Source organism: Salmo salar, chromosome 20 (assembly GCF_965601325.2).
Source record: "Salmo salar chromosome 20, fSalSal1, whole genome shotgun sequence".
Lineage (NCBI taxonomy): Eukaryota > Metazoa > Chordata > Actinopteri > Salmoniformes > Salmonidae > Salmo > Salmo salar.
The window spans coordinates 43,887,606-43,906,553 of record NC_138310.1 but is presented as its reverse complement, the minus strand read 5'-3'; the positions used below and the strand labels follow the sequence as shown (position 1 = coordinate 43,906,553).

General features: G+C 44.6%; 1 protein-coding gene across 4 annotated transcripts in view; it reads left to right on the top strand.

Moving 5' to 3' along the window:
- ece2b (endothelin converting enzyme 2b) overlaps nt 1–18,948 on the top strand; it is a 78,000-nt gene that overhangs the window by 12,838 nt on the left and 46,214 nt on the right. For 3 of the 4 annotated variants that reach the window (XM_014161965.3, XM_014161964.2, XM_014161966.3), the window contains one exon: nt 7,254–7,337. In XM_014161965.3, the coding sequence (XP_014017440.1) occupies nt 7,254–7,337 (84 nt within the window). Of the gene's footprint in view, nt 1–2,714; nt 2,832–7,253; nt 7,338–18,948 lie in introns of those variants that run through there. The other variant, XM_045703346.2, reaches the window with a different exon arrangement.

The window sequence follows — 18,948 nt, the reverse complement described above, 5'->3', positions numbered from 1 at the left end:
CTGCCCTGGAGACGGCCCCAGAACACATTGCTTTAATTTTTCATCAAGTGCCGGATGTCACGTGACCGGCTCTTCTGGTGGTTTCCGTGGCGACGGTACTCCGGGGGGGGTCACAGTTGTTTGAATTCGAGTTCCACAGAGAGGGCACATAATTTGACAGAAAGGAGGAGAAGAGCCTTTGTCATCATTAGCTTGTCTTTCACGGTAACAGACTGATTGATTCATAGTTAGGCCTCATGAAGGGACTGCCTGTCCTCCTTGGCCATGGACCCATCTCCAGAAAGTATATGATGGTGGTAATAATAATGACAAAACAACAGGATCACTATTCACTACAAATGGCTGTGGAGATTTACTGCATTGCTTTGTTTGTGGTTGCTTTCATAATGGGAACCTCTATCCTACATAGTGCACTACTTTTGTAGGGCTCTGGTCTAAAGTAGTGCACTAAATAGGAGATAGGGTGTAATTTGGCACGCAGACTGGGTCTTATACCAGGCCACAGTTTAAGATCTTATAACAATACACCCACTACCTAGGCAATGAAGTGTGCTCAGTATCTATAGTATCGGGTTTTGTTGATGGACTCATAGGCTCTTACTGTGTAAGATGCCGTGGCTTTTGGAAGAGACTAAGGTTTACCAGGCATACCATGAATAAGGCCTCCCGAGTGGCGCAGCGGTCTAACATGCTGACCACACCACTCGCGTCGCAAAATAAATTTACACATACATGTTATTCAATCACTGCACCCACACTGCATGCGGGCGTCAGCGAGCGTCTGCGTGCCCAGGCGCTAAAATAGAGATTGGTTCTATTTGTGATGCTCAACGCGCTGCAAGTCCGGCCTCTCCCATCTCCTCATTTACCCACGTGCCATCTTCTCATCGGTTTTTAGGAACATATACCCACGTGGGTGATTAAAAGATGAACTTAGGTCCACACTCCGGTAGGTTGTAGTAATGCTGTAAATTTGGTTGCCAACCGCCATATAAAGTCCAAAGAAGAAAAAGAAGCCTTAAGGAAGGTTGAGAGATGATGAGAAACGGTTGACCTTTTTACCTGTGGATTAATTGTCGGAGTTAGCAAGCTAGCTAGCTAAATTGCCATAAATGTTTAATCCTTTTTGACCTGTCCCCAAATTAATATAATTGGTTCAGAGTTTGTTTTGATATTTCAACCTGCGTGTCCTGATCGCTTCTAGAGTGGGTGAACAAAATCAATGTGCGTCTGGTTTGGTCAGCATGTAAGGCACTGCATCACAGTGCTTGAGGCGTCACTACAGACACAGGTTTGGTCCCAGGCTGTGTCACAGCCCGCCATGACCGGGAGACGGTCACAGCATGAGGCGGCGCACAATTGGCCCTGCGTCGTCCAGGTTAGGGGAGGATTTGGCCGGACGGATTTCCTTGTCCCATCACGCTCCAGCGACTCCTTGTGGCGTGCCGGGCTCCTGCAAGCTGACTTTGGTTGCCAGATAGTGTTTCCTCCGACACATTGGTGTGGCTGGCTTCTGGGTTAAGCAAGAAAGTGTGTCAAGAAGCAGTGTGGCTTGACAGGGTCGTGTTTCGGAGGACGCATGGCTCTTGACCTTTTCCTCTCCCGAGTCCGTATCCAATTGGATATCACGAAACTGGGGAGAAAAAGGGGTAAAAGTACAACAATAACAAAAAATAATAATAATACCATGAATAGAGCTGACATGATTCCCTACTCTGTATGTATGCACAGCAAAGGACAATAGTCTGTTTTGTGAGGATGGCTATGGATTGGATAGGAGGGGATGAGTTGTGAGGGGAGGGGAGGGGAGGAGAGAAGATGAGAGAGGAACATGGTCAGTGGGTGTGATGTGGGCGGATGAAAGGAAGGTTTTGTAACCTATTAGAAAGGTCATACAGAGAGTACTTTGCGTGCAAGTGTGTGTGTAAATGGGTCTCAGGGTATTTTCGTAAAAGTAATCTATAAGGAACCATTTCTTGATTCAGATGTACTATTTTGAGGATGTGGGTGTTGTCATAAAGAAAGAGAGAGCCAGAACAAATATCATTCACCTACTCTGTATGTGTGTGTGTCTGTGTGTGCGTGCGTGCGTGCGTACATGCGTGTAGGGCCATTCACTGTAGAAAAAAGAATGCTAGTCTGTTTTTTTTTACAGATGGCCATCCACAAAGCTCAGTGCCACACCATCCCATTTATCCCATCAGGTCAATCAATAGCCAATAGCAGATGGCTTTAATGGGTTGCCATTGTTTTCTCCTCTGTATTGTGGCCATTGCCTTGGTGCACACACATACACACCATTATCAATAGGCCATCATCGTCACGATAGAAACTTAGTTGGTTTCCTTAGTAGCCTGAGCTGTTATCCTCATCCATCAGTTTACAACAAGAACACTAACCCAGTCTTATCTATAACCCAGTCTCTGTATCTATTCTACAGCACACACACTCTCTCTGTGTCACACATACACACATTCACATACTTGCACGCATGCACGCACGCACACACAGACAGACAGACACACACACACACACACACCACCAATTACGCACCACTAATACCCTCTGTATTGCGGTTCCCCTTTTGTTAGTCATGTATTGGTTCCCTCCAGCCACCCACAACACCAGCATCATACACTGAATCTCCTCCCTCCCTGACAGCCTTCTGCTTTATGACTCTAACTTCTCTTCCCATCCCGTTCATTATTAACCTGGTGAGAAGGGTCTGCTGGGAGGCAGGCTGTGGGAAGGAGATCAAGGGAGGAACATCATCAGGTGGGGACCAGAGTGAGAATAGCTACAGAGAGCAAGTGTGTGCGTGACTGCTTCTGGTGAGGAACTGTTGTTCTTTTATGTCTCTTTAAACTAGTGTGCTCCCCTTAGTTTGTCTTGTCTTGTCTTGTTATACACAGGTTTGGGATTTGTTGGTTTTGTTACGTGTGTTGTTTTTAGAGGAGATTATTTAGATGGGGCTCGCTGGTGACATCCAGAACAATGCAGAGGAAGATGCTAGTTGCATGTGTGTGTGTGTGTGAGAGAGAGCGAGAGAGAGAGAGACAGGGGAGTATGTCTAAAGGACAAACTTACTAAGCAGAAGGTTTTCCTGTTGGTTGGTGTGACAGTGACATGTGACAGTACAATATGATTACAGTGCGAAGCTAACAGATGTAAATGACCAAATACCCAGGAAAAGCTCTTCTCGGAAAAAGAGAAATGTCTCCTAAAAATATCGACACAGGTGAGAGAAAGAGAAATTAAAAAGGGGATATGGGACATAGTGTGTCAGGTGAATTAGTGTAATATCCCAGCGGGCAAAATCGGTTGCAATTACATTTTTATGATGTCATCTGTTGGATTGGATACTAGTTGTATATGGACGTTTTGTTAACGTCCTTTTCTGGTTGTAATCTTGTTATCTGACCTGATAACAACCAAAATATAATGTCTTTCACATGACTTCTTGATCTCATAATGAAACAGACATCTTAAGCTGGTTGTTGCAGAAACCTAATTGGCTGTTATATAAACTCAGCAAAAAAAGAAACGTCCCTTTTTCAGGACCCTGTATTTCAAAGATAATTCGTAAAAATCCAAATAACTTCACAGATCTTCATTGTAAAGGGTTTAAGCACTGTTTCCCATGCTTGTTCAAGTAATCATAAACAATTAATGAACATGCACCTGTGGAACGGTCGTTAAGACACTAACAGCTTACAGGCGGTAGGCAATTAAGGTCACAGTTATGAAAACTTAGGACACTAAAGAGGCCTTTCTACTGTCTCTGAAAAACACCAAAAGAAAGATGCCCAGGGTCCCTGCTCATCTGCGTGAATGTGCCTTAGGCATGCTGCAAGGAGGCATGAGGACTGCAGATGTGGCTAGGGCAATAAATTGCAATGTCCGTACTGTGAGACGCCTAAGACAGCGCTACAGGGAGACAGGACGGACAGCTGATCGTCCTCGCAGTGGCAGACCATGTGTAACAACACCTGCACAGAGTTGGTACATCCGAACATCACACCTGCGGGACAGGTACAGGATGGCAACAACAACTGCCCGTGTTACACCAGGAACGCACAATCCCTCCATCAGTGCTCAGACTGTCTGCAATAGGCTGAGAGAGGCTGGACTGAGGGCTTGTAGTCCTGTTGTAAGGCAGGTCCTCACCAGACATCACCAGCAACAACGTTGCCTATGGGCACAAACCCACCGACGCTGGACCAGACAGGACTGGCAAAAGTGCTCTTCACTGACGAGTCACGGTTTTCTCTTACCAGGGGTGATGGTTGGATTCGCGTTTATCGTCGAAGATATGAGCATTACATCGAGGCCTGTAGTCTGGAGCAGGATTGATTTGGAGGTGGAGGGTCCGTCATGGCCTGGGGCGGTGTGTCACAGCATCATCGGACTGAGCTTGTTGTCATTACAGGCAATCTCAACGCTGTGCATTACAGGGAAGACATCCTCCTCCCTCATGTGGTACCCTTCCTGCAGGCTCATGCTGACATGACCCTCCAGCATGACAATGCCACCAGCCATACTGCTCGTTCTGTGCATGATTTCCTGTAAGACAGGAATGTCAGTGTTCTGCCATGGCCAGCGAAAAGCCCGGATCTCAATCCCATTGAGCACATCTGGGACCTGTTGGATCGAAGGGCTAGGTCCATTCCCCCCAGAAATGTTCGGGAACTTGCAGGTGCCTTGGTGGAAGAGTGGGGTAACATCTCACAGCAAGACCTGGCAAATCTGGTGCAGTCCATGAGGAGTTGCACTGCAGCACTTAATGCAGCTGGTGGCCACACCAGACACTGACTGTTGCTTTTGATTTTGACCCCCCTTTGTTCAGGACACATTATTCCATTTCAGTTAGTCACATGTCTGTGGAACTTGTTCAGTTTATGTCTCAGTTGTTGAATCTTATGTTCATACAAATATTTACACGTTAAGTTTGCTGAAAATAAATGCAGTTGACAGTGAGAGGACATTTCTTTTAGTTTAGTTTATTTTCAACCAGAAAACCAGTTTACAACCAGAAAGTGTTGTCATACATTTTTCCAGCTGGAATGATTCTTACAGGGTGTTTCCAAACTGGAGCACATTTCAAAAGGGACACTTTGTGCTTATGTCAGTTGTGCCCTTTCTGAACCTTGTTGATGAGTAATGTTCTCATGGAGACAATGGCTCATTACGAACCTCCCCACTTTAGGATCTAAAAGGAACAGGTCACAGATGGAACCTAACATTTACCTTTAGAGAGAATGTTGTTTAGATGAGTTGAGAAGTTTATTGTTTGAGCTCGTCTTCCATACATGTCATTCCAGCATGGGGGCATTCTTAGACAGTGTCATACAGAGTGTTACGCGGAGTGGAACAGGGAAACCCAAGAGCAAACTCAGATGAGGAGACTGGGATGAAGTAACAAAGGTATTTATTGAAACACAGGGGGAAGATGGAGTGGAGGCCAGAGGAAGCTCGGGCGGGTTGCAGGAAACCAGGTGCGGAGGCTGAGGTTGGAGCGAGAGGGGTTGGGACAGGGTAAGCAGGTCCGGAAGGGAATCCAAGGGAGCAGTAAAGTGGGGAATCCAGAGCAGAGTAGCAGGATGAGGAGACGTGGGACTGGAGACAGGGACCAGAGTCAGAGCAGGCGAACTGTAGCGGAGAGGAAAACCGTGTCAGGCAAGGAAAACAGGCACAACAGGTTAACATGATCTAAATAGTAACAAACGGCTAGAAACGTAGACTGACTGAGCAGCGATTACGATCTGGCAGTGTGGAAGTGGCAGGACTGAGTATTTGTAGAGGTCTTGATTATGGAACAGGTTGCAGCTGGTGGGGATCTGCTCTGACTCCAGCACACCTGTCTCCACCCACACGATCACACACACAGAGAGAGAGGGAGAGGGTACTGGGGGAGTGGCGGCAGGTCAAGGAGACACAGGATGAGCAGTAGAGGGTGTGGCAGGAGCAAATGTAACACAGAGACTTATGGAGTTATCTGTGTGATGAGGAGAGTGCTTTTAAGTAGATGAGGTATATGGACACCTGCTCGTCGAACATCTCATTCCAAAATCATGGGCATTAATATGGAGTTGGTCCCCCCTTTGCTGCTGTAACAGCCTCCACTCTTCTGGGAAGGCTTTAAACTAGATGATGGAACATTGCTGCGGGGACTTGCTTCCATTCAGCCACAAGAGCATTAGTGAGGTCAGGCACTGATGTTGGGCGATTAGGCCTTGCTCGAAGTCGGTGTTCCAATTTATCCCAAAGGTGTTCGATGGGGTTGAGGTCAGGGCTCTGTGCAGGCCAGTCAAGTTCTTCCGCACCGATCTTGACAAACCATTTCTGTATGGACGTTGCTTTGTGCACGGGGGCATTGTCATACTGAAACAGGAAAGGGCCTTCCCCAAACTGCTGTCACAATGTTGGAAGCACAGAATCATATAGAATGTCATTGTATGCTGTAGTGTTAAGATTTCCATTCACTAAGGGGTTTAGCCCGAACCATGAGAAACAGCCCCAGACCAGTATTCCTCCTCCATGAAACTTTAAAGTTGGCACTATGCATTCGGGCAGATAGTGTTCTCGTGGCATCCGCCAAACCCAGATTCGTCCGACGGACTGTCAGATGGTAAAGCATCACTCAAAAGAAGAACGCTCCAGAGTCCAATAATCTTTGTTATATTCAACCTAGCCATGAATGAGGAAGTTAATTAAACACAGGGATTTGGATCTATCCCCTGGTGCTTCTGTATTTAGTCTGCTGCTCTGTTCTGAGTGGGAGTTGTCTGACTCAGTTCACGGCTACCCATAAGATGACCATGCTAAAAAGGACCGGGTAGTCACTAAATAACCATACTACAAAGGACAGAAATGACTATCATCTGAAAGTTTCACCAAGCACATCAAGATCAGGCCGTACACACACATACTCCTGTGTTCTGTGTTCCATCACCAAACATACACACACCTTAGTGTGGGAAGAGAGGTTAATGCAGTGTGACGGAATGGCAGAGATGAGAAACTGCAGGGGGGTGTCTCTCCCTTTTCCTTTTTCCTCCCTTTCTCCCTCTCTCATGGGTGGCTTGGTTGTTTTCTCTAATACATTCCTACATTCAAAGACGGTACGGATGTGAAGTCCTGTCACTTCTCTGCCCTGCTTACTCTCTATTTCCTCTGGTGAAAACACAACTTAGTTTTTTATTTCTCTCCTACTATTACTGGTGCTAACTCTCCTTTCTTCCTTCCCCATGCAGATGTCCAGCTACAAGCGTGCAACATTTGAGGAGGAGGCGGCAGACAACCCAGCTGATGGGGCCATGTCTCCGGACAGTGTGGAGGTCAGCCTGAGCTCAGTGGTTGATGTGGGGGGAGGGGGGGCAGAGGTCAATGGAAATGGAGGAGGCTCCACACAGTGTCAGTCTGTTATTAGGGTGAAGTTGACCTAGACGTGGATCCTAGGTCCATTTAGCATTTTCCCCACTAATGGTTAAGGTACAGTGAGGGAAAAAAGTATTTGATCCCCTGCTGATTTTGTACGTTTGCCCACTGACAAAGAAATGATCAGTCTATAATTTAAAATGGTAGGTTTATTTGAACAGTGAGGGACAGAATAACAACAACAAAAAATCCAGAAAAGCACATGTCAAAAATGTTAGAAATTGATTTGCATTTTAATGAGGGAAATAAGTATTTGACCCCCTCTCAATCAGAAAGATTTCTGGCTCCCAGGTGTATTTTGTACAGGTAACGAGCTGAGATTAGGAGCACACTCTTAAGGGACTGCTCCTAATCTCAGTTTGTTACCTGTATAAAAGACACCTGTCCACAGAAGCAATCAATCAATCAGATTCCAAACTCTCCACCATGGCCAAGACCAAAGAGCTCTCCAAGGATGTCAGGGACAAGATTGTAGACCTACACAAGGCTGGAATGGGCTACAAGACCATCGCCAAGCAGCTTGATGAGAAGGTGACAACAGTTGGTGCGATTATTCGCAAATGGATGAAACACAAAAGAACTGTCAATCTCCCTCTGCCTGGGGCTCCATGCAAGATCTCACCTCGTGGAGTTGCAATAATCATGAGAACAGTGAGGAATCAGCCCAGAACTACATGGGAGGATCTTGTCAATGATCTCAAGGCAGCTGGGACCATAGTCACCAAGAAAACAATTGGTAACACACTACGCCGTGAAGGACTGAAATCCTGCAGCGCCCGCAACGTCCCCCTGCTCAAGAAAGCACATATACATGCCCGTCTGAAGTTTGCCAATGAACATCTGAATGATTCAGAGGACAACTGGGTGAAAGTGTTGTGGTCAGATGAGACCAAAATGGAGCTCTTTGGCATCAACTCAACTCGCCGTGTTTGGAGGAGGAATGCTGCCTATGACTCCAAGAACAACATCCCCACCGTCAAACATGGAGGTGGAGACATTATGCTTTGGGGGTGTTTTTCTGCTAAGGGGACAGGACAACTTCACCGCATCAAAGGGACGATGGACGGGGCCATGTACCGTCAAATCTTGGGTGAGAACCTCCTTCCCTCAGCCAGGGCATTGAAAATGGGTTGTGGATGGGTATTCCAGCATGACAATGACCCAAAACCCACGGCCAAGGCAACAAATGAGTGGCTCAAGAAGAAACACATTTAGGTCCTGGAGTGGCCTAGCCAGTCTCCAGACCTTAATCCCATAGAAAATCTGTGGAGGGAGCTGAAGGTTCGAGTTGCCAAACGTCAGCCTCGAAACCTTAATGACTTGGAGAAGATCTACAAAGAGGAGTGGGACAAAATCCCTCCTGAGATGTGTTCAAACCTGGTGGCCAACTTCAAGAAACGTCTGACCTCTGTGATTGCCAACAAGGGTTTTGCCACCAAGTACTAAGTCATGTTTTGCAGAGGGGTCAAATACTTATTTCCCTCATTAAAATGCAAATCATTTTATAACATTTTTGACATGCGTTTTTCTGGATTTTTTTATTGTTATTCTGTCTCTCACTGTTCAAATAAACCTACCATTAAAATTATAGACTGATCATTTCTTTGTCAGTGGGCAAACGTACAAAATCAGCAGGGGATCAAATACTTTTTTCCCTCACTGTACCTAGGGGGTACTTCACCCCAGAGCATTGTTACACAGAATCTGGGTTTAAGCTGCCGTTAGATTAGCCCAACGATCAGAAACAGAAAGTATGAAAGTATGATGTTATTTTATTTAGCAGACAATGGATTTTTCATGCGTTTCTCTCGCGTTCTCTTGCATTTGGTCGAAGCATTGCAAAGTTATCTGAGGATAAGCTGTCTTTGAAGTGTCATCATAAACTGTCAGAACTAAATGTAATCATATACACGTCCAGTGACACATAGATGTACAGTACTGATTTTAGAGAGAACATTATTCTAGATGTCTGAAGTGTGTAGAAAGTTCAGCCGATTATCACTGCTGATAAACAGTAGTAATATATTACCTTTAGACATGTAATGTGTGCAGAGCCTGTGGAACAGTGGTAACGCTCCTGGCTAATCACAGAAATTGACATTAAGGGTTGCTCTATTGTCTGGAGCAATTGAACCGAGCAGTTGCGCAAGTTGAGCCTGCTCTGTGATTTTCACATGGGGGGGCCTGATAAAAAAAACTGAAAACCAAACAGCAAAGGATTCCAACAACCTAAAACTATTCCTCCCCATTGTTTAAGATAGACAATTTATGGCATTTATGGCAGTTGGGCAAGATGAGCCTGCTCTGAGAATTGTTTTACTGATAACAACCAAAATACAAATACTTCCAGCACTGTTTTGTCTAATTCCTATGTGTAGGTGAATACACTGAGTATACAAAACATCAAGAGCACCTGCTCTTTCCATGACATAGACTGACAAGGTGAATCAAATCACATTTTATTTGTCACATGCGCCGAATACAACAGGACCTTACAGTGAAATGCTTCCTAACTATAGCGAGGTTATATACAGGGGGTACCGGTACAGAGTCAATGTGCGGGGCACAGGTTAGTCGAGGTAATTGAGGTAATATGTACATGTAGGTAGAGTTAAAGTGATTATGCGTAGATAATAACCAGAGAGTAGCAGCAACGTAAAATAATAGTCTGGGTAGTCATTTGATTAGCTGTTCAGGAGTCTTATGGCTTGGGGTAGAAGCTGTTAAGAAGCCGTTTGTACCTAGACTTGGCGCCCCGGTACCGCTTGCCGTGCGGTAGCAGAGAGAACAGTCTATGACTAGGGTGGCTGGAGTCTGACAATTTTTAGGGCCTGGTATAGAGGTCCTGGATGGCAGGAAGCTTGGTCCCAGTGATGTACTGGGCGGTATGCACTACCCTCTGTAGTGCCTTGCGGTCGGAGGCCAAGTAGTTGTGCCATACCAGGTGGTGATGCAACCAGTCATGCTCTCGATGGTGCAGCTGTAGAACAGTTTGAGGATCTGAGGACCCATGCCAAATCTTTTCAGTCTCCTGATGGGGAATAGGCTTTTCCATGCCCTCTTCACGACTGTCTTGGTGTGTTTGAACCATGATAGTTTGTTGGTGATGTGGACACCAATTACTTGGTCTCAACCTGCTCCACTACAGCCCCGTTGATGAGAATGGCGGCATGCTCGGTCTTCCTTTTGCTGTAGTCCACAATCATCTCCTTTGTCTTGATCACGTTGAGGGAGAGGTTGTTATCCTGGCACCACACGGCCAGGTCTCTGACCTCCTCCCTATAGGCTGTCTCATCGTTGTCGATGATCAGGCCTACCACTGTTATCTCGTCAGCAAACTTAATGATGGTGTTGGAGTCGTGTTTTGCCACGTAGTCATGGGTGAACACGGAGTACAGGAGGGGACTAAGTACACACTCCTGAGGGGCCCCTGGGTTAATTAAGGATCAGTGTGGCGGACGTGTTGTTGCCTACTCTTACCACCTGGGGGTGGCCCATCAGGAAGTCCAGGATCCAGATGCAGAGGGAGGTGTTTAGTCCTTGACAGTTGGTCCACGCATGCTTTGAGTACATGCCCTGTTAATCCGTCTGGCCCAGCTGCTTTGTGAATGTTGACCTGTTTAAAGGTTTCGTTCATATTGGCTACCAAGAGCATTATCACACAGTCATCCAGAACAGCTGGTGCTCTCATGCATGCTTCAGTGTTGCTTGCCTCGATGCGAGCATAAAAGGCATTTAGCTCATCTGGTAGGCTCGCGTCACTGGGCAGCTCGCATCTGGGTTTCCCTTTGTAGTCCGTAATAGTTTTCAATCCCTGCCACATCCGGCGAGCGTCAGAGCCAGTGTAGTAGGATTCAATCTTAATCCTGTTTTGACGCTTTGCTTGGTTGATGGTTCATCTGAGGGCATAGCGGGATTTCTTATAAGTGTCCGTATTAGTCTCCCAATTCCTTAAAAGCGGCAGCTCTACACTTTAGCTCAGTGCGGATGTTGCCTGTAATCCATGGTTTCTGGTTGGGATATGTACGAACGTTCACTGTGGGGACAACGTCATTGATGCACTTATTGATGAAGCCAGTGACTGATGTGGTGTACTCCTCAATGCCATCAGAAGAATCCCGGAACATATTCCAGTCTGTGCTAGCAAAACAGTCCTGTAGCTTAGCATCTGCATCATCTAACCACTTCTTTATTGACGAGTCACTGGTGCTTCCTGCTTTAGTTTTTGCTTGTAAGCAGGAATCAGGAGGATAGAATTATGGTCAGATTTGCCAAATGAAGGGCGAGGGCGAGCTTTGTACACGTCTCTGTGAGTGGAGTAAAGATGGTCTAGAGTTTTTTCCCTCTGGTTGCACATTTAACATGCTGGTAGAAATTAGGTAAAAAGGACTCCTGTTTTAAGTTTCCCTGCATTAAAGTCCCCGGCCACTATGAGCACCGGCCTCTGGATGAGCGTTTTCCTGTTTGCTTATGGCCTTATACAGCTCATTGAGTGTGGACTTAGTGCCAGCATCAGTTTGTGGTGGTAAATAGACAGCTATGGAAAATATAGATGAAATCTCTCTTGGTAAATAGTGTGGTCTACTGCTTATCATGAGATATACTCAGGCGAGCAAAACCTCGAGACTTCCTTAATATTATATTTTGTGCACCAGCTGTTATTTACAAATATACACAGACCCCCACCCCTTGTCTTACCGGAGGCAGCTGTTCTATCTTGCTGATGCAGCGTAAACCCCATGAGCTGTATTTTATCCGTGCCATTGTTCAGCCACGACTCTGTGAAATATAAGATGTTACAGTTTTTAATATCCCGTTGGTAGGATATTCGTGATCGTAGCTTGTTTATTTTGTTATCCAATGATTGTACATTGGCTAATAGGACTGATGGTAGAGGCAGATTACCCACTCGCCGTCAGATTCTTACGAGGCACCCTGACCTACGTCCCCGATATCTGTCTCTTTCCCATGCGAATGATGGGGATGTTGGCCTTGTCGGTTGTCTGAAATAATTCCTTTGCGTTCTACTCGTTAAAGAAAAAATCTTCATCCAGTACGAGTTGAGTAATCGCTATCCTGATATCCAGAAGCTCTTTTCGGTCATAAGAGATGGTGGCATAAACATTATGTGCAAAATATGTTAGAAATAATGCGAAAAAACACACACAATTGGGAGCCCGTAAAACGGCAGCCATCTCCTCCGGCGCCATTCAGTCTAATCCAGGTGAAAGCTATGATCCCTTATTGATGTCAGTTGTTAAATCCACTTCAATCAGTTTAGATGAAAGGGAGGAGACAGGTTAAAGAAGGATTTTTAAGCCTTGAGAATTGAGACATGGGTTGTGTATGTGTGCCATTCAGAGGGTGAATGGACAAGGCAAACAATTTAAGTGCCTTTGAACAGGGTATGGTTGTAGGTGCCAGGCGCACCAGTTTGTGTCAAGAACTGCAACACTGCTGGGTTTTTAAAACCTGTTTGGGATAGGAGGCAGTATTTTCACGGCCGGATAAAAAACGTACCCGATTTAATCTGGTTACTACTCCTGCCCAGAAACTAGAATATGCATATAATTAGTAGATTTGGATAGAAAACACTCTAAAGTTTCTAAAACTGTTTGAATGGTGTCTGTGAGTATAACAGAACTCATATGGCAGGCCAAAACCTGAGAAGATTCCATACAGGAAGTGCCCTGTCTGACAATTTGTTCTCCTTCTAGGGCATCTCTATCAAAAATACAGCATCTCTGCTGTAACGTGACATTTTCTAAGGCTTCAATTGGCTCTCAGAAGGTGCCAGAAAGCGGAATGACGTCTCTGCAGTCTCTGGGTGAAAAAAAGGAGTTGTTGTGAGTGGTCTGGCAGGGAACAATGACAATGGAGTGCGCGTGCACGAGACGACTCCATGTTTTTCTTTCAGTCTATGAATGAATATAACGTCCCCCGGTTGGAATATTATCGCTATTTTACGAGAAAAATAGCATAAAAATAGATTTTAAACAGCGTTTGACATGCTTCGAAGTACGGTAATGGAATATTTTGAAATTTTTTGTCACGAAATGCACCCGCGCGTCACCCTTCGGATACTGACATGAACGCACGAACAAAACGGAGCTATTTGGATATAACTATGGATTATTTCGAACCAAAACAACAATGTTGTTGAAGTAGAAGTCCTGGGAGTGCATTCTGACGAAGAACAGCAAGGGTAATCCAATTTTTCTTATAGTAAATCTGAGTCTGGTGAGGGCCAAACTTGGTGGGTGTCAAATTAGCTAGCCATGATGGCCGGGCTATGTACTCAGAATATTGCAAACTGTGCTTTCACCGAAAAGCTATTTTAAAATCTGACACCGCGATTGCATAAAGGAGTTCTGTATCTATAATTCTTAAAATAATTGTTATGTTTTTTGTCAACGTTTAGCGTGAGTAAATTAGTAAATTCACCGGATGTTTGCGGTGGGTATGCTAGTTCTGAACATCACATGCTAATGTAAAAAGCTGTTTTTTGATATAAATATGAACTTGATTGAACAAAACATGCATGTATTGTATAACATAATGTCCTAGGCGTGTCATCTGATGAAGATCATTAAAGGTTAGTGCTGCATTTAGCTGTGGTTTTGGTTTTTGTGACATATATGCTTGCTTTGAAAATGGCTGTGTGATTTATTTTTGGCAGGGTACTTTCCTGACATAATCTAATGTTTTGCTCTCGCTGTAAAGCCTTTTTGAAATCGGACAATGTGGTTAGATAAAGGAGAGTCTTGTCTTTAAAATGTTGTAAAATAGTCATATGTTTGAGAAATTGAAGTTATAGCATTTTTGAGGTATTTGTATTTCGCGCCATGCTATACAATTGGATATTGGTGAGGCGTTCCGCTAGCGGAACATCTGTCCCTAACAGGTTTTAACAGTTTTCCGTGTGTATTAAGAATGGTCCACCACCCAAAGGACATTGTGCCAACTTGACACAACTGTGGGAAGCACTGGAGTCAACATGGGCCATCATCCCTGTGGAACTCTTTTGGCACCTTGTAGAGTCCATGCCTCGATGAATTAAGGCTGTTCTGAGGGCACAAGGGGGGGGGGGGGGGGGGGGGGTTCAACTCAATATTAGGAAGTTGTTCCTAATGTTTAGTATACTCATTGGATTTGGCACTTCTGGGTATAAATGACTAATTTACATTTTCAAGCAAGTTATCATAATCTTCGGCAACCAAAAAATACTCCTGGTTTGCCCTATTGGGAATTGCCGTTCAGACTTAAATGTCAATCCCTGAGTCACATATAATACCCCCATTTTACATTTAAATAAAAAAAATGGTCATTTAGCAGACACTCTTATCCTGAGCGACTTACAGTTAGTGCATTCATCTTAAGACGGTAAGGTGGGACAAATACATATCTCAGTCATAGTAATTACATTATTCCTCAGAAAAAGCTATCAGCAAATTCAGTTCTAGTAATTTTACTTATATTTTTAATCCCCACCCGAGACCGGGGTTCAATCCCCACATCCACCCTTCCTAAGTGCAAAACAATGTCCTTTTTGAAACTTTTTACATTTTCTTAAACTACACTAAATTGATAATTCAAAGTAGTCCCTCGTGAAAGACTGACTGCCAAATCGAGAGCTGGCCTGTGCTCTTGCAAAATTGTATTCTCCGTTCCGAGATTAACTTAATAGTGATATTTCATTCATTAGAAAGTCGCTCGGAAAGAGGAATGGAGGGTTAAAAATATACTGCTCAAAAAAATAAAGGGAACACTTAAACAACACATCCTAGATCTGAATGAAAGAAATAATCTTATTAAATAAATTTTTCTTTACATAGTTGAATGTGCTGACAACAAAATCACACAAAAATAATCAATGGAAATCCAATTTATCAACCCATGGAGGTCTGGATTTGGAGTCACACTCAAAATGAAAGTGGAAAACCACACTACAGGCTGATCCAACTTTGATGTAATGTCCTTAAAACAAGTCAAAATGAGGCTCAGTAGTGTGTATGACCCTCCACGTGCCTGTATGACCTCCCTACAACGCCTGGGCATGCTCCTGATGAGGTGGCGGATGGTCTCCTGAGGGATCTCCTCCCAGACCTGGACTAAAGCATCCGGCAACTCCTGGACAGTCTGTGGTGCAACGTGGCGTTGGTGGATGGAGCGAGACATGATGTCCCAGATGTGCTCAATTGGATTCAGGTCTGGGGAACGGGCGGGCCAGTCCATAGCATCAATGCCTTCCTCTTGCAGGAACTGCTGACACACCCCAGCCACATGAGGTCTAGCATTGTCTTGCATTAGGAGGAACCCAGGGCCAACCGCACCGGCATATGGTCTCACAAGGGGTCTGAGGATCTCATATTGGTACCTAATGGCGGTCAGGCTACCTCTGGCGAGCACATGGAGGGCTATGCGGCCCCCCAAAGAAATGCCACCCCACACCATGACTGACCCACCGCCAAACCGGTCATGCTGGAGGATGTTGCAGGCAGCAGAACGTTCTCCACGGCGTCTCCAGACTGTCACGTCTGTCACATGTGCTCAGTGTGAACCTGCTTTCATCTGTGAAGAGCACAGGGCGCCAGTGGCGAATTTGCCAATCTTGGTGTTCTCTGGCAAATGCCAAACGTCCTGCACGGTGTTGGGCTGTAAGCACAACCCCCACCTGTGGACGTCGGGCCCTCATACCACCCTCATGGAGTCTGTTTCTGACCGTTTGGGCAGACACATGCACATTTGTGGCCTGCTGGAGGTCATTTTGCAGGGCTCTGGCAGTGCTTCTCCTGTTCCTCCTTGCACAAAGGCGGAGGTAGCGGTCCTGCTGCTGGGTTGTTGCCCTCCTACGGCCTCCTCCACGTCTCCTGATGTACTGGCCTGTCTCCTGGTAGCGCCTCCATGCTCTGGACACTACGCTGACAGACACAGCAAACCTTCTTGCCACAGCTCGCATTGATGTGCCATCCTGGATGAGCTGCACTACCTGAGCCACTTGTGTGGGTTGTTGACTCCGTCTCATGCTACCACTAGAGTGAAAGCACCGCCAGCATTCAAAAGTGACCAAAACATCAGCCAGGAAGCATAGGAACTAAGAAGTGGTCTGTGGTCCCCACCTGCAGAACCACTCCTTTATTGGGGGTGTCTTGCTAATTGCCTATAATTTCCACCTGTTGTCTATTCCATTTGCACAACAGCATGTGAAATTTATTGTCAATCAGTGTTGCTTCCTAAGTGGACAGTTTGATTTCACAGAAGTGTGATTGACTTGGAGTTACATTGTGTTGTTTAAGTGTTCCCTTTATTTTTTTGAGCAGTGTATATATACAGTGCATTCGGAAAGTATTCAGACCTCTTCACTTTTTCCACATTTTTTTATTTTACAGTCATATTCTAAAATGGATTTAAAAAAGATATATTTTTCTCTCATAAAAACAGTTTTTTCTAAAATATTCTAAATTTATTCCAAATAAAAACAGAAATACCTAATTTACGGAAGTATTCAGACACTTTTCTATGGTACTTGAAATTAGGTTCAAGTGCATTCTGTTTCTGCAACTTTATTGGAGTCCACCTGTGGTAAATTCGATTGATTGGATATGATTTGGAAAGGCACACACCTGTCTATATAAGCAGTGCTGTAAAGTAAAGTATGTTGTAAATGACTATTGTTGCTGGAAACGGCTGATTTTTTTAATGAAATATCTACAGTTGAAGTCGGAAGTTTACATACACCTTAGCCAAATACATTTCAACTCAGTTTTTCACAGTTCCTGACATTTAATCCTAGTAAAAATTCCCTGTCTTAGGTCAGTTAGGATCACCACTTTATTTTAAGATTGTGAAATGTCAGAATAATAGTAGAGAGAATGATTTATTTCAGCTTTTATTTATTTCATCACATTCCCAGTGGGTCAGAAGTTTACGTACACTCAATTAGTATATGGTAGCATTGCCTTCAAATTGTTTAACTTGGATCAAACATTTTGGGTAGCCTTCCACAAGCTTCCCACAGTAAGTTGGGGGAATTTTGGCCCATTCTTCCTGACAGAGCTGGTGTAACTGAGTCAGGTTTGTAGGCCTCCTTGCTCGCAAACGGTTTTTCAGTTCTGCCCACAAATTTTCTATGGGATTGAGGTCAGGGCTTTGTGATGGCCACTCCAATACCTTGACTTTGTTGTCCTTAAGCCATTTTTCCACAACTTTGGAAGTATGCTTGGGGTCATTGTCCATTTGGAAGATCCATTTGCGTCCAAGCTTTAACTTCCTGACTGATGTCTTGAGATGTTGCTTCAATATATCCACGTAATTTTCCTGCCTCATCATGCCATCTATTTTGTGAAGTGCACCACTCCCTCCTGCAGCAAAGCACCCCCACAACATGATGCTGCCACCCCCATGCTTCACGGTTGGGATGGTGTTATTTGGCTTGCAAGCCTCACACTTTTTCCTCCAAACATAATGAAGGTCATTATGGCCAAACAGTTCTATTTTTGTTTCATCAGACCAGAGGACATTTATCCAAAAAGTACAATCTTTGTCCCCATTTGCAGTTGCAAACCGTAGTCTGGCTTTTTTATGATGAGCAGCCTTTCAGAGCAGCCTTGCTAAGCAGCCTTTCAGGTTATGTCGATATATAGAACTCGTTTTACTGTGGATATACGCTGTGCCTGTTTCCTCCAGCATCTTCACAAGGTCGTTTGCTGTTGTTCTGGGATTGATTTGCACTTTTCGCACCAAAGTACGTTCATCTCTAAGAGACAGAACACGTCTCCTTCCTGAGTGGTAGGACGGCTGCGTGGTCCCATGGTGTTTATAGTTGTGTACTATTATTTGTACAGATGAATGTGGTACCTTCAGGCGTTTGGAAATTGCTCCCAAGGATGAACCAGACTTGTGGAGGTCTACAATTTTTTTGGGAGGTCTTGGCTGATTTCTTTTGATTTTCCCATGATGTCAAGCAAAGAGGCACTGAGTTAGAAGGTAGGCCTTGAAATACATCCACATGTACACCTCCAATTGACTCAAATGATGTCAATTAGCCTATCAGAAGCTTGTAAAGCCATGATATCATTTTCTGGAATTTTCCAAGCTGTTTAAAGGCAAAGTCAACTCAGTGTATGTAAACTTCTTACCCACTGAAATTGTGATGCAGTGAATTAAGTGAAATAATCTGTCTGTAAACAATGGTTGGAAAAATTACTTGTGTCATGCACAAAGTAGATGTCCTAACCAACTTGCCCAAACTATAGTTCAGTACAACAAGAAATGTGTGTAGTGGTTGAAAAACTAGTTAAGGACTCCAACCTAAGTGTATGTTAACTTCCGACTTCAACTGTACATAGGCGTACAGAGGCCCATTATCAGCAACCATCACTCCTGTGTTCCAATAGCATGTTGTGTTAGCTAATCCAAGTTTATGTTAGCACATCTGAAAACTGTGGTCCTGACTAAAGAAGCAATAAAACGTGCCTTCTTTAGACTAGTTGAGTATCTGGAGCATCAGCA